This window comes from Bicyclus anynana, chromosome 5 (genome assembly GCF_947172395.1).
Source record: "Bicyclus anynana chromosome 5, ilBicAnyn1.1, whole genome shotgun sequence".
Lineage (NCBI taxonomy): Eukaryota > Metazoa > Arthropoda > Insecta > Lepidoptera > Nymphalidae > Bicyclus > Bicyclus anynana.
Window position 1 is genome coordinate 4,729,163 of NC_069087.1, and position 16,180 is coordinate 4,745,342.

At 36.2% G+C, this 16,180-nt stretch overlaps 2 protein-coding genes across 2 annotated transcripts; one reads left to right on the forward strand and one right to left on the reverse strand.

Annotated features, from left to right (window-relative positions):
- Positions 1–879: 879 nt before the first annotated feature.
- LOC112055866 (kynurenine 3-monooxygenase) lies at positions 880–15,749 on the reverse strand. Its single transcript, XM_024096156.2, has 10 exons — positions 15,496–15,749; positions 10,634–10,703; positions 10,026–10,219; positions 8,616–8,664; positions 7,617–7,704; positions 6,881–7,052; positions 3,841–4,092; positions 3,028–3,258; positions 1,833–1,994; positions 880–1,449 (listed from the first exon to the last, which is right to left on the reverse strand). Exons 1-10 carry the CDS (start codon positions 15,607–15,609, stop codon positions 1,378–1,380), a joined length of 1,404 nt encoding a protein of 467 aa, XP_023951924.2. The 5' UTR covers positions 15,610–15,749; the 3' UTR covers positions 880–1,377.
- Positions 4,106–6,874, forward strand: LOC112055859 (uncharacterized). Its single transcript, XM_024096144.2, has one exon. It carries the CDS (start codon positions 4,968–4,970, stop codon positions 6,786–6,788), a length of 1,821 nt encoding a protein of 606 aa, XP_023951912.2. The 5' UTR covers positions 4,106–4,967; the 3' UTR covers positions 6,789–6,874.
- Positions 15,750–16,180: the final 431 nt, after the last annotated feature.

Consider the following 16,180-nt stretch of genomic DNA (forward strand, 5'->3'; position numbering starts at 1 on the left):
AACTTTTCAGTTGTGTGTATTTTAAGAAATTAAATATCACGTGTCTCAATCGGTGAAGGAAAACATCGTGAGGAAACCTGCATACCAGAGAATTATCTTAATTCTCTGCGTGTGTGAAGTCTGCCAATCCGCATTGGGCCAGCGTGGTAGACTATTGGCCTAACCCCTCTCATTCTGAGAGGAGACTCGAGCTCAGCAGTGAGCCGAATATGGGTTGATGACGACGAAAGATACGAGTAAACTAAATAAATTATCAGTTTACTATATTTTTATTTTTTATTTCTTTTTTTTGTTTTAAGTATTTGTTGTCTTTTGTGTATTATGTATGTGTGTATGTATCCAAATAAAATAATATTCTTTTCTATCTTTCTTTCTAAACTAGCAAAATGTCCCACCTTATTATAAGTGGGAAAACCGGGCATCCCAGGGGCTCTGACTTTATAGATGCAGAAATGCCTACCGTTGTTGCCTCCTCTAATAACTTATTACAAACCAAGATATGACAAGGAATTTTCCATTTTGTACAAATTTTGTTGGTAGTTGAAAATCTAGTGAAGGTCACTGCTCGTCAAGAATACGTCCTACAATATAATGCTGCCCTGTGTTAGTCATCCCGAAGCGTCTCTTATGCCCCATCCAGTGGCTTGCACTTCATACATGCATTAAAGTTTTGCTCCTAAGAGTTGTCTTCTTAGTGCTTATTGAATACAGATTTTTCCAGTTTGCTTAATTTTATTACTAGTGCATACCCTGATCGACAACCTTATGCACGCCACTGGCCCCATCCTATCATAACTGAAATTCAATTTAATTTAATTAATTTAATAGTACATGCTCAGCTAAAGAACCCCACAATCCTATAAAATAAATTAAAAGGAATTTTATTTAAGACATTTTTAATTGCACATTTATAAAAAGTAATTTATTTTTTAATAATAATAATAATTTATTTATTTCCAAACATATTATACATTTAATTACTTACTGCTATTCTTTATTTTGTAGACCTTTCAACGTTAATTATGGATTGTAGAATCGAATAAAGATTGAGAATGTAAATGTAAAAAATAGGAAAATTAAACTTTTAAAAAAATATTTTTTTAAGGACTAACCTAAAATAAAATGCTTATTTATCTAGCTTTTTCATATTTTATACCTATTCCTAGAACATGTGGCACTAGGATTAAGTTTAGAACATGAAAAATGGCAACGCACATAAAACATCAATCAGCATAGGTACTTAATAACAAATAACAACACGGTAGAATTAGAAATGATTAGCAAAAATATTTCAACCTAGTTTACAAGACCATCATTCAATTATTTCTTTAATCAACAATGTAATAAAACTAAGATATATAATGTCTAGAACTTTTTCTATAATAACATATTTTTATAGATAGTAACAAATAGCATCAATCCAAAAAACAGGACAACGATGGCAAGGACCTGAAAGAAAAGATAACGAGAATTTTAAAAAATCTCCGTAAACCATTGAAAAATCCTGTGTGTTAACATAATAAATAGGTAGGTATTTTGTTCTCCATCAGTACCTAACTCTGAAATTAGAACATTAATATACAGTATATTTTATTTTTGGGCAGGCCACATAGTTCTAAGAGCCGATGGAAGTTGGAGTCCCAAGGTGTTGGAATGGCGACCCCGCACCGGAAAGCGCATTGTTAGTCGACCCCCCACTAGGTGAACTGAAGCCATCAAGCGGGTTGCAGGGAGCCGCTGGATGCTGTCGGCTCGAAGTTCATGCAAGAGGCCTATGTCCAGCAGTGGACGCCCATCGGCTGATAATGATGATGATATTTTAATTGACTAACCTTATTTTGCCATTGGCGGTTTTTTACACACTGATCATAGGGCATTGTTGAAAAAGTAACAGAATTGTAAAGAGGAACCCATAAATCAGGTAGCAGCCAATATAAGAAATCATCGACGGTTTTCCGAAGCCGATACGATGGACGAGTGACAAGATCACGCATCTGAAATAATAGAAAAAAACACATTTTATAGAAACCGACTATAAAAATATATATTTTAATTACAGTTAATGGTCTTGTAGCGAAAAGTTTCGACCAACACCTTAAGAAGCTTTCGCTTAGCTGCTGGATCAAGGGTCGGATACAGAAGGCAGTTATTCTCGAGACAGCGCGCATTGTGAGGAGGTTCCTCACTCTGAAACCCTGACCACCGGTTGCTTGGACACTCAAATGTCTTGCAGCGGAAGGGTTGAATTTTTTTCATGAATCTCTAACAGTGTTTTGTATTATATTTTGTATTTTAATAACTATGATAAAAAAAAGTACAAATAAATGAATAATATAATAATATAACATAATTAAAAATATAGATATAGTCAACATTTCATATTATTTAATTTCTATCTATGTCTCTTAGAATCGGTTTAGATTATTAAAATAGTTAATTGAATTGAAATTTATTAGAAAATAGCCGACGCCCCGCCTTTTCACCCGAGTAGTTCCCGTTCCCGTAAGAATGAGACCATAAAAATAACCCATGACACTCACAAATAACGTGGCTTTCTAGTTCTTAAAGAATTTTCAAAATCAGTGTAGTAGATCCAGAGATTACTCCTACAATACCACAAACTTTACCTCTTTATAATATTAGTTTAGATAATAAATTATTAGTATAGATAATAACTTATCGTCGTCATCAACCCATATTCGGCTCACTGCTGAGCTCGAGTCTCCTCTCAGAATGAGAGGGGTTAGGCCAATAGTCCACCACGCTGGCCCTATGCGGATTGGCAGACTTCACACACGCAGAGAATGAAGATAATTCTCTGGTATGCAGGTTTCCTCACGATGTTTTTCCTTCACCGATTGAGACACGTGATATTTAATTTCTTAAAATGCACACAACTGAAAAGTTGGAGGTGCATGCCCGGGACCGGATTCGAACCCACACCCTCCGGAATCGGAGGCAGAGGTCATATCCACTAGGCTATCACTGCTCTTTTCAATTTAATTAATTTAGTTTAATAATTTATACCTCTATATAATTGTACATAGCCAAATCGCTGATCGCAAAAGCATCACGCCATCTGGTGTTAGTAAACTCTTCGAGTACGCTTGTGACGTCATCGTTATACTTCTGGAAGAGTTTGTCTAGTTCAGTACAGTCTTCAAAGCCGGCGTTCATCCCTTGGCCGTAGAAAGGCACGACCGCATGTGCAGCATCACCAATCAGAAGAGCTTTATCACAGACGTGATAGGGACGGCACTAAAAGGTAAAAAAAAAGTACTAGTATAAGTATAAAAAGAAAATGAAGGTAATCCATGAGAATTAAGAAATAAATTTCTAGAATATAGATCTATAGTGCCACAAACTTCTGGAACTAACGCAAATATAAACTAATGTCTCGGCGGTCACCATTTTAAAAAATATTATACCAAAACAGGACAACATTAGTAGGTATAGCACTATACATTGATAGACTTTATTTTATCTGGCACTTAGGCAGTGATTTCATAGCTCAGCATCGAAGATAAAAGTATGAAACACAAAGTATCGAATTCGATAAAGTCCATCAAACTGTTAGTCAGGATTATTTACAATAACTATCCCATCTTCTTATCACGAAATACAGAGTAAGAGTCAGTAAAAGATAGATACGATATTAAATAATTTTCAGAAAAAAATATTGATATAAAAATTTCAAACGTAGGTAATCGAAGCAGTGTACGTTTTGTACCTACATTTTGATAAAACCAAATTATCCATCTAACTTTTGATTTGATTTGATTGATACGAGCGAATTTTTAAAACAACAGAATAAATGGTAATAAACACAAATTTACATACCTTAATTGCCACCAACGCTGAAGGTGATCCACTAAAAAAATCTTCAATCAACTTCTTTTCTCCTATGAGTGGTATGGCATCTTGAAAGTAGTTTGTAAAGAAGTCCATAAGCTTTCTTTCAGAATCAATGTTCTTGAAGTTTTTAAATGGCATAAACAGTGTAACTGTCCATGAACAATCCTGATTCGGAAGTGCGATCATCATGAAGTTTCCTCTTGGCCAAATGTGTAAATAGTTTGGTGGCATCTGAAACTAAATTTTCAAATATGTATTATTTATTTTTTCGGAAGCATGCCAATAGATATGTCTAATAATGACCGTGGGCTTTGGGGATAGCAGTTAGCTTCCTGGTAACCCTTCAAAAAACTTTGTTAAAGATCAGACTTTAAGGATACCTAACGAAGACCTTGATACTTGTTACCTTGAAATGAAATGTCTGGTGAATGGTGACATAATTATTTCTTTGATATCCCGCAAAAACGCACCGAACGAATATGTTATCATCATCATCGTAATTAACAAGTTAACAAATCGTATTCAGCTAATTGTTGAGCATGAATCCTCTGAGAATGAGAGGAATAGTCCACAACGCTGGCCCAATGCGGATTGGCAAACTTCACAAACATAAAGAATTACGAAAATTCTCTAGGTTTCCTCTAGAAGTTTTTCCTTACCCTACGATACCGATACATGATATTTAATTTCTGAAATTGCACATAGCTGATAAGTTGGAGGATCATTACCCGGACCGGATTCGAGCCTACTCCTAGGCACTCCAAATCGAAGGCAGAATCCACTGGGCTATCACAGCTCTCATGTTCCTCATTTACATGTTCATGTTTGGAATCTGTTATACCCAGATATTAATGTGATAAAGTTAAAATTATAAAAACTACCATTCTACCGTTGTCACAATTATCTTTTCAAAGTATGTTTGTCCAGAAAAACCATAAATTACAACAAGTTATCGCACTTTTATATATTATGTAAACCATCATTAGGGCATCATATATCACGGATAATTGGACACCGGACTTCGACGCTATTGCTAAAGTCAATACAAATAATGAGAAACAATATCAGTAGAGAAATGTACGTCAACTTACGAGTACACTGCTGATGCTAACATGCAGTCACTACAATATCTTTTCTGTGTTATTTTTTGTGCAATAACCGTACAAACAGAACCAAATTTTCTAATAACACGTATAGATGATAATGTGCTAAAAATTTGTAGAAACGCTACAATTAGTTGTATTGTTAAATTAATGGAAAAGTTTGTTGACTGCGGGAGTTCTGCAGTGTTAGTTGACAAAACTGATTTAACAAATTCTGTGATTAAATCATTAAGCCATAAAAGCTGTTATAGTTACATTTTACGTTCAGTGCACACGCATTCACGACTTCAACAAACGAAAGTCTACATTATTTCAACTTTGAATGTCCGGCAGTTTACGTCAAGTATAACTCAACTAGCAAGAGAAGTTGGCTGGAATCCAAAAGCCAGATTTTTAATAACAATAAAAGAGTTTGAAAAAGAACAAATTTTAGAAATTTTCAAAACACTTTTGTCACATAATATATTCAATGCTCTCTTTGTAAACGAGGATAACAATGAGATTACTAAAGTGTATAGCTATTTTCCATTTGATGACCAAAAATGTGGTCAAGTATCCCTTGATATAATAAAAGAAGAAGACTGCGATTACGTTGATACAATTGAGGATTATTACAAATCTTTGGAGATTAAATATAAAAACTGCTCGATAGTTGTTACTGCAAGTGAAGACATGGTAAATTTTATTTTTAGAAGTAACCAACTATATTCATATTTAGGAAAAAATGCGGAAGGCATAGAAGAGTACATGCTTCGAAATATAGCAAAATTGGAAAACTTAAAGATTGAATATATATTAGGTGGAGATGATAAACGTTATGGAATAATTTTGCCAAATCACACAGTGACCGGCGTATTGGGCTATTTACAAAATGATAACGTTAGTATAGCAGGAGGTGGGTTCTTCTTAATAAGGAACCGAGCAGATCTATTTGATTTTATATGGGGTTATAATTATGCGACTATATGTTTATTTACGCCAGCATTCGGCAAGGAAAACTGGAAAAACGTTTATCGAGAGTTTAGTACCTTGACGTGGATGTTGATTGTTTTCTCATTTTTCTTTACTTCGACTTTAATTATCGTCGTACGCAAATATATATTGAGAAAAGAAGATGACAAGTTGGTATTATTGATAAAAGTATGGGGATACATTTTTGGCCACACAGATTATGGATTATATCAAGGTAGGAAAACGCGTATCATTATTTTAATTTGGATTTGGTTCACATACTTCATCGCGAGTTTTTATAATACGGCATATTATAGTTTACTTACAAGAATAGACGTGGAAAAGATGCAGCAAAAACCGGCCAACCTTGAGTCCTTTCATCTAAAACCCTGTTTAACCGATACTATTCGAACGCTGTTCAAATATAATTTTAATGAAATTTTACCCGCAAACAGATATAAAAACTGTAACTATACACAAATGGCGTTAGATTCAGTTGCAAACAGTAATGATTTATACGCCCTAGAAATGGAGTATGGTTACAGATTAAGAGAATATAGATATATCGATAAAGAGGGTAACTATAAACTTGAGATGACGCGATTTTCAGGGGATATGGTCTTCGCCTTATACACTAAACGGGGATTTCCATTGCTACAAAAATTCCAGAGGTACGCTTTCTACCATTTCGAGTCAGGTATTCTGCAAAACCATCTGAATGAAATATTTCACAGCATTCATATATTTCACCAGCACTACAAATCGGAATATACAAATTCTCGTCTAACAGACTATAGAATCCACTTTTGTGTTTTGTTTCTTGGTTACTTTATTTCAACTATCTGTTTTATTATGGAAGTTTATAAAAGAAATATTTAAATTATAAGATCTGTTTAAGAAAAAATGTCGTCTTCTCCTAGAACTTTGCGGTTATAAAATAGGGAAATAGATATAAATTCAGGTATACTTACGCCACCATCTTTACCAGCAGGTATACAGAGCTCCAAATAACCATGCTCTATGTACTGCTGGCTGAAGTTAAATAGTGGTTGCTTCATCATTTCCTTACGAACTGTTGAAAATGCACCATCCGCGCCGATTATCAAGTCTGCGTTCACTTGAATCGTCTCTTTTGTGTCCATCCTAAAATATTTTTCTATTTGATTATCTACATACTTAACATTTTAATTTTTTTTTAAAGAATATTTGCTATATCTCTTTTCAATATGGCCAATATTCCCATTCCCCTCCAACTAGTCGGGAAAGACTTTTAGGAGTGGGTACGACAATAGACCAACCACCTCGGTGATGAGTCCAACCGCACTGACCGTTGAGCTATTGAGGCTCTAAAATTTATTAAGAAGCAAGTTTTACGTGTATATATATGTTACCTACAACATTAACAACCCATGGCTTACTGTTGATTAGCTCTCACAATGAGAGGGGTTAGGCAAATAGTGCACTACGCTGGCCCAATGCAGATCGCCTCCGAGGTTTCGATGTTTTTCCTTCACCGTTCGAGACGTGTGATAATATTTATTTATTTTTTTAACACACATACTGTTACAGTAGAGCTGTTATAGTCAAGTGGATATGACCTTTGCATTCGATTCGGACGGCATAGATTTGAATCCGGTCCGAGGCAAGCACTTCCAACTTTTCAGTTTATATTACCTAAGTACTTAATAATATATGAAGCATACTTACTTCATAAATGTTAACGATCCATCCTTAAAGTTTGATTTGATCAACTTGTGATTAAAGTATCTCTCAACATTGTCCAAGTTTTCCGATTCTGTAATTTTTTGTATAATATTAATGAATATCATGTCATATTATTAATTATTAAGTAATTCTGTAAATAGCATGTAAGGTAGGCTAGTACGAGTATGTAGCAGAGTTCGTTATGACAAAGCACGTCGGGGGAAGTACTACGATCATCATCATCATCATCATATCAGCCGATGTACGTCCACTGCAGGACATAAGCTTTTTGTAGGGACTTCCAAATATCACGATCCTGAGCCACCTGCGTCCAACGTATTCCTGCGACTCGCTTGATGTCGTCAGTCCATCCTAGTGGGGAGTCAACCAACACTGCGTTTTATAGTGCTGGGTCACCACTAGCACCTTGGGACTTTAACGTCCATCGGCTCTTCGAACTATGTAGTCCGCCCATTACCACTTCAGCTTCATGACTCGTTGACTATGTCGGTGACTTTGGTTCTTCTGCGCTAAGTACTCGTACCACCGCCATGCTTAAGGTACTGTCGCCAACTGGAGTCCATGCAAGAGGCCTATGTCCAGCAGTGGACGTCCATCGGCTGATAATGATGATGATGATGATGATGATGAATATTAAATTTGATACGAGTCAACTTCCTTAATGTCAAGTATAGCAGTTTTTGTTAATATCTTGTAAGTTTTACATATTATTAAACTTATTAAAAAAAACTTTATTGCAAAAATTTTATTATTATCATTTAATTTTATTTTACATCAAACCGATAAGTGGTTTTTAAAGCGAATTATTAAAACACAAAAATATGTAATTAGTTCCTTTTTAAGTAGGTAATAAGTTTTTAACTTCAAATGAAGTATACCAGTTATTTCATTTTATGTAGGTTGATAGAGCAAAGTACCATAAATAGACATAGCTGTATGTATCTATTCTCAGTGTTCGTTATAATCAGTAAAGCAACCTACCTTTCAGTAGAATGCTGTTCAGATAATTTCTCCCCACGGAATATATGCACTGTAAATAAAAAATAACAATATAAAGATTTAATAGAACATGAATAATATATTAATTTTTAGTTTAACTTAATTTTTTTTTAATATACCTATTCCCCTTCCTCTCCAATTAGACATAGACTGAGTGAAAGACAATCTAGATATACGTATAGAGGTAAATTTTGTGGTATTATAGGGGCTAATCTCTGGATCTACTAAATCGATTTTGAAAATTATTTCACTACACTGGAAAATCACAGTATTTGTGAGTGTTATAGGCTATATTTTATTCCCGTATTAACTCTGGGCGTCGGCTAGGGCTATTTTTTAATTTTATTCTTTACAAGTTAGGCCTTGACTACAATCTCACCTGATGGTAAGTGATGATGCAGTCTATGATGGAAGCGGGCTAACTTGTTAGGAGGAGGATGAAAATCCACACCCCTTTCGGTTTCTACACGGCTTCGTAACGGAACGCTAAATCGCTTGGCGGTACGTCCTTGCCGGTGCCGGGGTGGTAACTAGCCACGGCCGAAGCCTTCCACCAGCCAGACCTGGACCAATTAAGAAAATCTCAATCTGCCCAGCCCGGGATTGAACCCAGGACCTCCATTTTGTAAATCCACTAGAAAATAGTCTAACGCTGGTTCGAACCCATAACCTCTCCGTGTTGAGTCCGCATCATAACCATGAAGCTATTAAGATGAAATCATTAATTAGTTACATAATATATTAAATGTTAATGTTTTACAAAACATTGTCTTTGTTTTTATATTCCTGATTAAACAATTATTATCTGCCTTAGGTTTATAAAAATGAATTACCTAAATTGTATTTATAATGCCTAGATGTGACCCCAACACAGATAACGGCCAATGTTTAAGTTTTAACAATCATCATCATCATCATCATTATCGACGCATATTCGGCTCACTGCCACAGTAAAAATATATACAAGTCACTGCTGAGCTCGAGTCTCCTCTCAGAATGAGAGGGGTTGGGCCAATAGTCCACCACGCTGGCCCAATGCGGATTGGCAGACTTCACACACACAGAGAATTAAGAAAATTCTCTAGTATACAGGTTTCCTCACGATGTTTTTCCTTCATCGTTTGAGACACGTGATATTTAATTTCTTAAAATGCTCACAACCGAAAAGTTGGAGGTGCATGCCCCGGACCGGATTCGAACCCATGCCCTCGGAATCGGAGGCCGAGGTTATATCCACTGGGCTATCACGGCTTCAATTATTGGTACCTATAATCAATATGAATAACACTCACGATAGTTTAAATTCTAAAATAGGTCATTTATTTAAACAAATATCCTGCCATAATCTCAGATCTTATACTTCAAATATTAATAGATAAACAAAATGCAAACCTGGTTAGTTCTAGCGTCGTAAGGCATCGCATACGTTGAACTATCAGGTCGGTGGATCATCCTGGCTCTCATCGGGATCCCATGCTGGTTGATCATCTGATCTTCGAGGCCAACGTCCTTTAAAGCTCGTCTTCCGCGTATCGATAACGCCAAATTGATCGACCTTCCTCGAGCTAACGGTGTATTTCTTATATCTGTATAATCGAATTACATAACATTAAGAAATCAAGTCACTGGGAAATATACGGTGAGTTTTTTTTATATAAATTAGTACTTGACTACATTATCACCAGATAGTAAGTGATGCAATCTAAGATGGAAGCGGACTGAAAATTCACACCTCTTTTGGTATTCTACACAACAACGTACCAGAATACTAAATGGCTTGGCGGTACGTCTTTGCCGGTAGGTAGGTAATTAGCCACGGCCGAAGCGTCCCACCAGCCAGACCAGAACCAATTAAGAAATTCTCAATCGGACCAGCCGGGTATCTAACCCATCCTTCACCGTCTTATGAATCTACCGCGTATCGTATTGGCTATCGCGCATACCACTGCGTCACGGAGGCTATCAAACGCAGTGCAGTCAGCAGTGCCCAAAAAACTCACCTTCACGATACTCATAAAGCTTGACTTGATGTCCTCTTTTGGCTAAGTACAATGCTTCAAGGGATCCCACCTGAAATTATGGTCATTTCTCTGAGTTAATGTTTTTTCAAAATGTGCACAAGATTTTAGTCCTGGATCCTTGATTCTTCCTTTTTTAACAAAACCGATTTGAAAAGGACTTTCACTGGTAGATAGAAGAGGTTATTTAACAACATATAGACTACTTTTAATCCGGGAAATCAATCCGGGAAGTTCCCTAAGGATTTGTAATACTTAAAATTATCGCAGACGCTAGTTATATAATTACTAGCGCACGCCTGCGATGTCGTTCTGCGTGAATTTAATTTTTTCACAAACCCTGTCACCCTCCATCCTTCCCCCTCCCTCTGTGTAAGTTACCCTCTCAAAGTAATCATAAGTTCTATGGTATGTACGAGGTTCCCAGCCCACGGGTTTCAAAATCCACCATGACCCACCTGACCCACGCCGTCCCCAACACTGCCTACTTTTATTAACTGATAGATAGCTAACGACGGCAGACAGTAAATAAAAGTCAGTGGCGTAGCGTGGACGGGAAGACGGGAGACTAAAGAAACAAAAATCTATATCTATACTAATATATAAAGCTGATTTGTTTTGTTTGATTGAACGCGCTAATCTCAGGATCTACTGGTCCGATTTGAAAAATTGTTTCAGAGTTAGATAGCCCATTTATCGAGGAAGGCTATAGGCTATATATTATCCCCTTACTCCTACGGGAACGAGAACCACGCGGGTGAAACCGCGCGGCGTCAGCTAGTGATTACATAAAATAAATAGGTATGACAGTGACTTAATCATTTTTAGACTGCACGCTTAACCCGGAAAAAAATATCGCTGTTTTTGAATTTTGTAACATCTGAAATAGACACTTCAGAAATGACAAAATTTAAAAAGAAGGAATATTTTTTATACAGATCTTGATCACGTGACCTGTCGATAGCAAATTCCCATACATTTTTCTACATTTCGAAGCGTTTGCGATCGTTGAAAGAGAATCGACGTGCCACTTGGCTACAGAGGCTGGTAAAAGTACTATCTAGCTTCGAATCAGTGAGTATGACGATTAGATAACATTAAAATTTGACTCAAAAATCATATTACAGACAATAATATTTACGTAACCTTACAGGTTACTATAGACACAGATAATGCATTGTTGCGTCACTTCATACAGTGTACGATTTAAAACATCAGCCACGCAGCAGTGACTTTTCGTTTTTGCGTTTTCAAAATTCATTTATTTCAAGTAGGCTCAATTTACAAGCACTTTTGACACGTCAGTTGACTATTTGTAAAGATTCTACCACCGGTTCGGAAGGCAGGTTCTGCTGAGAAGATACCGGCAAGAAACTCAACAGTTGCTCTTTTGAAATGAAAAAGTCATACAGTACTATAATTTACAATTATAACAATTACAATTTCTTAGAGTTTACTTCCTGTGTGAAGGAAGCTGATCCAATGGCCTCCAAGCACCTTTATAGTTAAGGAACTCATCAATAGTGTAGTAACCTCGACTAAGTAAATGTTTTTTAACACATTGCTTAAAGTTGTGCATTGGCAAGTCCATCACAGGGGGATCTTGTTATAGAAGAGTACACCTAAACCTAAAAAAGATTTTTCTAACTAGGTATTCTTACTGGCTGGTACACATACCTATTTGATAGTGGTAGTGGCAATAGTAGTCAGAGGGCCTAGTGGCAGTTTGATACTGTTACTGTCACGTAACGTAAACGCGAATTTCTAAGGAATTGAAACAGCGCCATCTAGTGTCACTACTACACCACTGTTTCAATTCCATATAAAGCGTTTACGTCAACGTGATAGTAAAAGTATGAAAATATTGAAAACTCCCACTAGGCACACTAGGTAACGGTATTCCAACGAAATAACGTTAATTGAAGTCATTTAGTTGAAATTACCATATTAGATGATTACGAAAACGATTCATAACGGGCTATGGAACGAGCTATGTCGGAGTATCTCTGCGTGATCGAATCAGAAATGAATCCGCGGAAGAACCAAAGCCACCGACATAGCTCAACGAGTTGCGAAGCTGAAGTGGCAATGGGCGGGGCACATTGTTCGAAAAGCCGATGGACGTTGGGGTCCCAAGGTGCTGGAAGGTCGACCCCGCACTACAAAACGCAGTGTTGGTCGACGCCCCACCAGGTGGACTAACGACATAGAGCGAGTCGCATGAATTCGCTGAAGCAGTCGGCTCAGGATCGTGATGTTTGGAAGTCCCTACAAAAGGCCTATGTCCTGCAGTGGATGTCCATGATGATGATGATGATGATGATGACCCTTTGGGTACGGAACCCTAAAAATCACTGCTACTTGATATAAAATAACAATATTAAACGTAATTTTGCTGAAGTAACCATGATAAACGATACGCAAAAACGAAAAAATTGCCACTTGGTTTCTTATTTCGGAAATATTTTGATTATACAGAGCCATTTGTCGCGCTTCATTTTTTATTTTAAAGCCTCAATAACTCTTCGGTTAAAAGGTTCAAATGTCACGGGTTCGGTCCCCGCCCACGAACTGTAATTGTCGTACCTACCTTACTTTACAGAATATTCAAGAAAATTTATCACAGTTAAGACATAGCCTTAATATTCTTTTAAAATAATCTGCGTAATTTCAAAACTGGCGACAAAAATAGCTTACGTAGGTATATTTTTGTAGCGGCCTTCAAAATCGGGTTTTTTTTAAGGAATTTTACGACAGCACGTGCCAACCAACTTTACTATTTATTCAAAATTAACATACTTACCTTCCTATTTTATTTTACTACTTTGTTTGTTACAGGTAATTCATACAATATCATAGAACGCCTACTTATTATATAAACTATAAAGGTTTCTATTATAATTAGTATTAATTCTGTTTCGGCTAGTGGGAAGCCTTCGGCCGTGGCTAGTTACCACCCTACACGCAAAGACGTACCGCCAAGCGATATATTTATCTATGCTAATATTATAAAAAGGGTTTGTGGTAGCTAGATCCACTGATTCTCTGGAATTCACTCACTGATTTTGAAAATTCTATTATCACTAGAGAATCTCGTTATTTGTGAGTAAAATAGGCTTTATTTTATCCCCATATTCTTACGGGAACGGGAACTACGCGAGTGAAACCGCGGCGCGTCGCCTAGTATTTTATATAAATAGATACTTACACCCAAATACTAGAAAACACCTATGCTCATCAAACAAATATTTTTCAGTTGTAAGAATCGAACCCACGACCGCGATGCAGAAAGCAGATTCACTGGGGTAGGGGTAGGGTAGGGAAGAAGTAAATGCCCATAAAGCTTGACCGGGTCCACTAGTATATCATACGTCATCATGATGTATGCCCATGTAGTGGCCTTGTAGTCTTAGTGTGTAACTCTCACTATTAGATGATAATAACCGAGACGGCATAACGTACTCCTTGAAGTACAAGGGTGTAGCTAAACGAACTTTCTAACTCCAGACTGAGAAACTTTACTGAGAATTTCTTACAGACAGACAATGGAGAATTTTTATACTTTTACACATACATACGTTTGTAACCTTAAAAAGTATTTTTGGTGTATGGAAAGGGCGGCAAAATTTATCTTTGCCCGGAGCTCCGAAATTGCTGGATCAGCCCCCCTAGCCAAGTGGTATATCGATTCTCTTTCTACGATCGCTAACGCTTCGATAACTAGAATAATGTATGGGAATGACATCTTGATCACGTGGCCTGTCGATAGCAAATGTCATTCCCAAATATCTTTCTAGTTTTTTTTTTTTTTTCACAAGTTAGCCCTTGACTACAATCTCACCTGATGGTAAGTGATGATGCAGTCTAAGATGGAAGCGGACTAACTTGTTAGGAGGAGGATGAAAATCCATATTTTTTATATCCATAGTTTTTAGTTGGCACCTTAAATCTCAGCCACATAGACTATAGGTAGTTAACGGTACCTAATATCCAACTACCCCGGATGTAGTCCACTATGTAATTTATGTTACGTTAGATTTATAGGTATAATACAAGTTATTGATTCCGTAATAAACACACTATTCTATTACAATAAAACGGTACTTATAAACATGTACCTATTTTACATAAAAGTGATGAAAACAAATAGCTTTATTGCAAAGATTTTACGATGTAAGTACGAGTACCTGCTTACTATTATAGAATGACCTAACAATATTTTATTTCTTCACCATTCTACCCAAATAAAATTAATATGTAGGCAATAGAAAATGCGTTTACGCGTGAAAGGTATTCATCGTAAATTGGAAATTACTTTCATAAACACTAGATCGGTTGGCGGTACGTCTTAGCCAGTTGGGTGGTAAATAACTGTGACTGATACTTATCATCAGACCAGGCCTAAAGCAATTTACAAAATATAAAACTATAGGTATGTCATAATATAAAAATTTAACCCAGGAACTTTTAGTTGAGAATCACAACACTACAGTTGGTAGTGTCAGAGAGTAAATCAAAAATGTAGTTTTCAATGGTGAAAAATTGTTAAGATTAACTAAGCTACTCACAAAAAAACAAATAATCTTTATTCTTCATATTCACAGAAAAGATCTTTTCATAAGAGTAGGGAGCGAAGAATGAGAAAACTCACACTAAAACGTATAAAACAAACTGACATTTGCGCAGATGTATTTAAATAAATGTTACTGTGATGTCAAATTAAACGAAAATATTTCTCACTCATGAATCATGACACTGTTATACGAGTATAAAGAATAATTAAATACAATATGATACACTGGCTTGCAAATAAATTACCTAATTAAATAAAAAAATATACTCACAAGTCCTCCGCCAACGACAGCGATATTCAATTTCTTATTTGCATTTCCGTTATATTTCAACACCTCGTCTGTGAGATTCTTAGGATTACAATTCTCAAATGTACTTTTTTGCATTATGTTTAATTTATTTGAAGATTTTAAATACGAATTTTACGTTAAGTCCTTCCAATGCGAGAGACACGATCTGAAAAACCAGACGGCAGACAGGACAATAAACGTCGTTCGAGCGACTGCGTGCGTTTCTAAGGGTGCGTGCACAATGAAGAGTGACTTATACATGCAGTGCTTTGCTTGTATTAGCCACACGAACGACTTTTTTGACGTCTCGGTGTTTCTAGATAGAGTTAATACTATTTTTTTCTAGGCTGTGCTTGTGTTTTGGAAGTACTATGGAATGAAGTGGTGGTAAGAGATAAGGATGGATATTTTATTATTGTGTCCCTCAAAATACGCTAAAATAAATGCTTTTTATAAGCATTTTTAAAAAATGTATCTGTCATCATCTGGCCTATTCACTATTTTGGTCTTTATTTTCAACCTTATCAAATAAACAACAAATCACAAACAAAATTTCATCTACGTACTATGTGATATCATTTTATCTGTTATTTATTTTAATTGGTTGATAATAAAGACCAAAATAGGAAATAGGCCAGCAGTTTGCAAAGCTATCCCCGAGTTGAGC

Excerpts from the sequence above, each read along its gene's own strand:
- LOC112055859 (XM_024096144.2), top strand. The coding sequence starts at position 4,968 with ATGCAGTCACTACAATATCTTTTCTGTGTTATTTTTTGTGCAATAACC.
- LOC112055866 (XM_024096156.2), bottom strand. The coding sequence starts at position 15,609 with ATGCAAAAAAGTACATTTGAGAATTGTAATCCTAAGAATCTCACAGAC. Across the intron at positions 10,704-15,495 it reads CTGTCGTTGGCGGAGGACTT|GTGGGATCCCTTGAAGCATT; the intron begins GTGAGTATATTT and ends CCATAATTTCAG. Across the intron at positions 8,665-10,025 it reads ACGACGCTAGAACTAACCAG|TGCATATATTCCGTGGGGAG; the intron begins GTTTGCATTTTG and ends TTTTATTTACAG.